General features: G+C 46.5%; 4 protein-coding genes across 4 annotated transcripts; 2 read left to right on the top strand and 2 right to left on the bottom strand.

Annotated features, from left to right (window-relative positions):
* On the top strand, positions 1–546 carry VTN00DRAFT_9625 (uncharacterized protein; the record flags this gene model as incomplete). The annotated part of the gene is made up of 2 exons (XM_069436604.1): positions 1–94; positions 161–546. 2 exons carry the CDS (start codon positions 1–3, stop codon positions 544–546), a joined length of 480 nt encoding a protein of 159 aa, XP_069284224.1.
* Positions 547–1,228: 682 nt separating this feature from the next.
* Positions 1,229–1,624, bottom strand: VTN00DRAFT_9624 (uncharacterized protein; the record flags this gene model as incomplete). The annotated part of the gene is made up of 1 exon (XM_069436603.1): positions 1,229–1,624. One exon carries the CDS (start codon positions 1,622–1,624, stop codon positions 1,229–1,231), a length of 396 nt encoding a protein of 131 aa, XP_069284223.1.
* A 52-nt stretch (positions 1,625–1,676) lies between these two features.
* Positions 1,677–2,033, top strand: VTN00DRAFT_9623 (uncharacterized protein; the record flags this gene model as incomplete). The annotated part of the gene is made up of 2 exons (XM_069436602.1): positions 1,677–1,955; positions 2,007–2,033. 2 exons carry the CDS (start codon positions 1,677–1,679, stop codon positions 2,031–2,033), a joined length of 306 nt encoding a protein of 101 aa, XP_069284222.1.
* Positions 2,034–2,427: 394 nt separating this feature from the next.
* On the bottom strand, positions 2,428–3,033 carry VTN00DRAFT_9622 (uncharacterized protein; the record flags this gene model as incomplete). Its single annotated transcript, XM_069436601.1, has 2 exons — positions 2,428–2,441; positions 2,538–3,033. 2 exons carry the CDS (start codon positions 3,031–3,033, stop codon positions 2,428–2,430), a joined length of 510 nt encoding a protein of 169 aa, XP_069284221.1.
* Positions 3,034–5,958: the final 2,925 nt, after the last annotated feature.

Raw genomic sequence — 5,958 nt, 5'->3', positions numbered from 1 at the left:
ATGAGGCCCAACTCTTTCAGCATCCAGGATGCTGATAGTATTTACCCATTTGAGCCGCTTGGGCGATGGGACGAGTCGTCGACGAGTCGTCACAGTATGCACATATATAGAGCGGAGAGACAACGGCTTGACAGAACGAAGGCTCGTAATCGCTCCACAGCTGAGTCCACGTACCCTCCCATAAATATTACCAACGTCCTTCCAGCACAGAATACGCAGCCTGCCATATCATCAACTCCGACTTGCTCAGAGAACACCATTGTTCCTTCAGCAAACTCTCCTGGTCTTCATATTACTGGCCTTCTCGACGTTGCCGTGAAAGAATACAGTGACTGGCAGCAGTCACGTTTTGCCGACGAGGCATTAAAAGCTGAGGTTAGGAAGGCGTGTGATGCAGCTCTGGATGATGGCCTCGATCTGGAGCAGATTGATGATCTTAAAGACCCTGAATATTTCAAGAAGCGGGGTGTCAAATGGGGTATTGCCCGGCGTTTTGTCAAGGATATTAAATATTGGGCTGACAATTATAAATGTAATGCGGAGTGAGGGAATGGAAACATTCATTACAAGCACTTGTTAACCTGATCTGTGCGTTATGTACTTCTGCATTTTACATCGTTTATGCAAGCAGTGAAAGCATCTTCTTCATAATCCTTCAATCGTCAGACCTGCATGCCGAAAATGGCCTTTTGCACTGTGCACCCCTTGAACCAACAAAATCAACACACCACTTCAGGAAAGCATCAGATCCTTGGCCTGGGTTCTCTTCATATTCATTCCAGTTCCGCTTGATGCATTGCTTCAGCTCAGAGAAGAACTCCTCGATAGGGTTCAAATCCGGTGAGTAAGGCGGCAGGCACATCAGTTTAACTCCCGAATCTAAGCACATTTGCTTGATCCGCTCAGTACGATGAAAAGATGCATTATCCATAATAAGAACAGACTTTGGCTCCGGCCATCTGTTACAGTGCTGGAGAAGTTGCTCGATAAAATCCTCAAAGATCCTGGCATCAGTTGAGCCCTGGAAAACTCGTGATAGCACAATGCCGTCCTGAGCACAAGCGGGTAATATTTAATAGCGTTGATCCCGGTGAAATTTGGAAATTTGGATCGGCGTCACACCCAGAGGGGACCAGCCAGTTCGCCTAAAACCTGCCCTCTTATCACAACCTGACTCATCCACAAAGACTAGTTGATATGAAGGAAAGGAAGATAGGTTGTGGAGGTACTAGTCTCGCAAATCTGCATTTTGTTCCTTCGCAATCTGCCGAGCTGCTTTCTTTGACCAACCGATAGAAGCAAGCGCTCTGCTGATGCTTTGCATCGTCACGTGCTTTCCGAATTCATCCCACAGGAAAACTGCCATCTCATCTTGGTACAGAGTCGGCTTCTCCATCAAATGTTCACAAAGGGCTTCCAGCATGGGTGGAGTGATACTTCGTGGGCGTCCAACGCCATTTCGGGGGGCTCGAACGTTTCCAAACACTCGCAGGCTGGAGCCAATCTTTATTATGGATTGTTTGCTGCAGTCAGCGACGTAGGCCATCTGGGACGTAGTTAGTGATTTACTCTGGATCATGCGATGAATAAGTTCGAGCTGTGGGGGTTTGAGGTTTGGTGCCATCTTGCTTGGCGCAATATGCAGTGATCGTCCTGCAGTGGAAGGATGGAGCAAGATGGATATACCAGCGATGCAAGCATCTACTCCAACTGGGACAACACAGCGCATATCTCTCTTGAGACACGATTGTCTTGCCCGTGATCATCATCGATGCGTAGTGACACGAAAATTCGACATAAGCGAGGCCAGAAAGCGTCGTGCTAAGGATAAGAATTGTAAGGACGATGATGGGAAGCTCCTTAGCACTGAACCACATGACAACTTCCAGTATCTGGAAGTCGCCCATATACTGCCTCACTGCCTTACAAAAGTTGCCTCCGGAGATGCAGATCTGGTATGAATAGTCCTCGATGTGCGTTACGTCACTATGCTAATGTGTCTCTAGACCGACTCCAAGAAGAATGTACTCTGAATCCTTGATATGTTCGACCCTGGCGTCACCCATTTCATTGATGGCCCGAAGATCGATAGCCCTTCAAATGCTCTCACATTAACGCTCGATTATCACCGGCTGTTCGGTGAATTTCAGATATATATTGAGCCCACGGGCAGACCTTATGAATACAAGATTGATTCAATGGAAAGCGATTTTCTACGTGATCCATTCATTCCTGTTACTCGCACACTAATGCTCAGTCCAAACCGTACTATTGACCCCCCCTCCCCAACTTCTCGCTGTCCATTATGCTATCGCACATATCTTGAAACTCAGCGGCGCAGGTGATTATATAGAGCAGATTTTGCGAGACATGGAGCAAATAACTGTGGAAGCGGATGGGTCAACTAATTTGGGGGATATAATGAGATTACGATTCGATGGCTGGTTAAACCAGTTAGCTGTATTTTAACCGGTTATATTCTGATGTGACAGGCAAAAAGCATATGAATATTCAAAAACAGATTTTTCTCTCTCTACCGCCAATGGAGCTTGACCACACAATTCGTCGCTGTCGCTTCCATTCCATATACATGATATCCGGAAAAGCGTAAGGTGTGCCACTGATTGCCTTCATGAGCTGATCCCGCTTCATATCATCACGGACGCCTGTGTGACTGTATATTTTGTCTTCAATATCCTCCATTGGGCTCTTTGATCCTTTTCCGGGTAAAAATCCGCTGGGAATTTTGGTTGAAATCGTATAAAAAGGGCATTCGAAGACAACATCACGGTCCGGTCCACCACCCTCAAACAGCGCAAGAATATGGTAATCATCGGCTGCAATACCTCCTTCGACAAGATATTCGTCATGGTGGTGTCGTAGCTTTCGTCTATTATCAGACCCCGTGTCAGAGTACCCTAGCCCAGATGCGACCTTTTCCGCATCATAGACACCAGGCAGGTCTCTTGCCCATACAGCAATCACCATGATATCCTTCTCCCCATTACGTTCCAAGAGCTCCCTCCACTGCATGGCTCGCCTCCAGTTGCTGAAGAAGGACAGGAATCGTGTTGGTTTCCTTTTTTCCCACGACAGATGATCATCGAATTCCTGCCATCTTGGTGCGCCGTTGTACATTATACGCCGCGCAAGCAAGTAACCTCTATTGAGACTCGTGTGGCATTTCGTGCTAGCACGGGGCTCAACTCGAAATAGAATCCAGGGTGTTTCATTAGGAGATAATGGGTAGAGCCACATGCTGTGTACAGAATTCTGTGAATCTCAAGGCCGAATTCTGCAATATATGCTAACTAGGAGCTGCTGGAGGCCGTATATTTCTCGACTAGAATTCTTGAAATTAATAACTTCTCGCTTCAAGGCAGGAGAGGAGCAGTCCTTGTTTGTGCGCGGCGAATCCTTGTCTGTTGACAAATTAAGGCTGACCCGCTAATATGATGTGAAAATAACTGAGAGGACAGGTACTGGACAGGTACAAGACTGTAAATTACCTGGATAGGTACTATACCGACAAGACAATACAGCACTTACTTAGGGCAGCCCAAATGATTCATTAACACTAAAATCTTGGCGGTGGGGCCAAAAAAATAATCATATCTTTGCCACTAAAGCATTTTGAGAATGACTGTACAAGTAGAAGAAGAGGATCTGCTGGGAGTGGGAGATGGGATGGAGAGAGAAGAGGATGGGAGGAGGGAGACGAGGTTTTGGTCTTAAAAGGAGCAGCCAAGCGTTCGGAATAAAGTTCAACCGATCCCTGGACAGCTTCTCCGAAAGGAGCAACAAAAATAAGCCCTGGAGGACGTGGGCTGCAGGATGGCGCTCAAGCACCTGCACATTGTTTCTGTTGGAGCAAGGATATACCTGCTATGACTTATTTTCCAGATCCCTCAAAGTTGCAGTTGTTTTGGAGTGGTTGTTTGTGTTATGAACCAACGACTAGGCGCTGTCCAACACAGCCTCGCATAACAAGCGATACCTCTCAAGGCAGGTGATAAGGGATCAATCACGTGATACCGGGATAACATTGATACGGCATACCAGGAGGTATACCAGTGTTACAGCACAACCTAGAGACTACCGACAAGGCTGGTGAGGGGAGGCCTAATCACGTGACCATATTGGATCGTCTACGATCCATCTTCACGATCCAATTCTACGATCCATCTCCCCGATCCATAGTCATGATCCAGCGGATAGGTATTTCCGGGCAGAAGTAATAATGTATATAATGACACTCCTTAACCATGGGATTAGGACCCCGTGGTCAATTCAGATAGCAATCCCAATAGTAACATTGCTAGTAACGGCTTATTTATCTACCTTTTCCTCTTGTCTTCTGTCCTTCAAGATAAACCCAACGTGCCTCAACCTAGAAGCCCTAGGTCCGCCGTTACAACCAGCGGATGGTATACAAGATGGATATGGGGGACAGGCTATATAAGGACGCTCATTACCACCATGTAGATAGCTTTTAGTTCTCCGTGCTCGAGAATACATTGTTACTTGGTTATACACTGGCAGGTCAACAGGCTAACCTACTACTGAGTATACGTACTTAGTAGGCGCTCTACTTCACCCAGCCGCGTTGTCTAAGAGAAGTCACCCTTTTGTGTTTGACCTTGGAAGCCCAACCTCCCTATCTGCAGACCGAACCACCGTTGCAACTCGGGACCGAAGGAGTGCGTGACATTTTGGAGCGGCTGTTGTACAGTCCACTAAAGTGGAATGGTTGTGATAGGCCTATGCAATGTTAGTATGATAGTTACCACCTTCTCTTCTTAGTGTAGATTGAACCTGTGACGGCGCTCAGTCATAGTATTATTAGCTAAAACTATGGTAGGTTGTCATACAGAATTGAAAGCATGAGGGGAAAAGAAAGGAAAGGATTCGCAGGGCTTCATGTAACGTGATATATAGGCAAGTAGGACCGGCAGTATCCCAGAGACCAAGGAATGCTCAACACCGCCTCCCTTACCGCCTAGGTGTCTGCCACGCCGTCACAAAAGGAGGAAGATCTATATGGAGGGCTGTATTAAGACTCCAGATGAGAATACTGGTATAATGGTTGATGCAGCCCGGGCAAAAGCTCTCTTTATACACCATAAGAATGAAAGTGTGTGAGAATCATGCCTGCACAAAAGGTCGCAGATCAATCTATCCTTTGAGGTCTATAAGGATAGGTGATCTGTCACATAAGTGGAAAGTTGAATGTTATACGTTATGCACATGAACAACTTTAAAGCCGTGTGATGATGCAGATTGTCTCTAGTCTTTCGTCAGCGGTGTCTTCCATCGCTTTCGACGAGGTGCTCAAAGCAAGAGAGGATTCACCAAACTTAATCCCCACTGCAGGCAAAACTTATCGATTTCCATCACCAATGCGAAAGTTGATTGGTTCTATGTTTGTCTTCCCCAGGCTAGCTGTAGCTAAGTAGCGGAGTTTTTGTATACGGCCAATAGGGCAGCGATAGATACGAACCTTCGAAGTGTGTTTGAATGCGCTTAGTATTTAAATGGCCGACGAAAGACGGCTTCGCTTCTTGGAAATGATACGATCTATCCTTGGTTTGATGGGTCCCGCCATTCCTGGTCTAGGTAAGCGAGGTATGTTTCTGGGAAATGGTTGGATCCCATTCTCACCACCCCAGAAACCGTGTGTTTCAGGTGTGTTCGACGATGCTTGGAGCGCATGAGACAGGCTGGACTTATCAAGCCTGGATTGTAGCCATGATACGCATTAAGTTTCACAGGTTGAAGACTTGAGTATATTCAGGCGGAATATATGGATTAATGGAAGGGGTTGGTCCACCTGTGAGCTCACAGAGACTGAGGGAACTGATCATTGCACATAAGTCCACTACCGCTCTGCGGTGTGAAAGATGCTTCATTAATAGTTACAGGACCAACCAGGGCTTATTTTTGTTGCTCCTTTCGGAG

The sequence above is a fragment of the Thermoascus crustaceus genome, assembly GCF_041956765.1.
Source record: "Thermoascus crustaceus strain CBS 181.67 unplaced genomic scaffold VTN00scaffold_8, whole genome shotgun sequence".
In the NCBI taxonomy this organism is placed as follows: domain Eukaryota; kingdom Fungi; phylum Ascomycota; class Eurotiomycetes; order Eurotiales; family Thermoascaceae; genus Thermoascus; species Thermoascus crustaceus.
The sequence above is the reverse complement of the archived record's forward strand: the minus strand, read 5'-3'. Positions and strand labels throughout refer to the sequence as shown.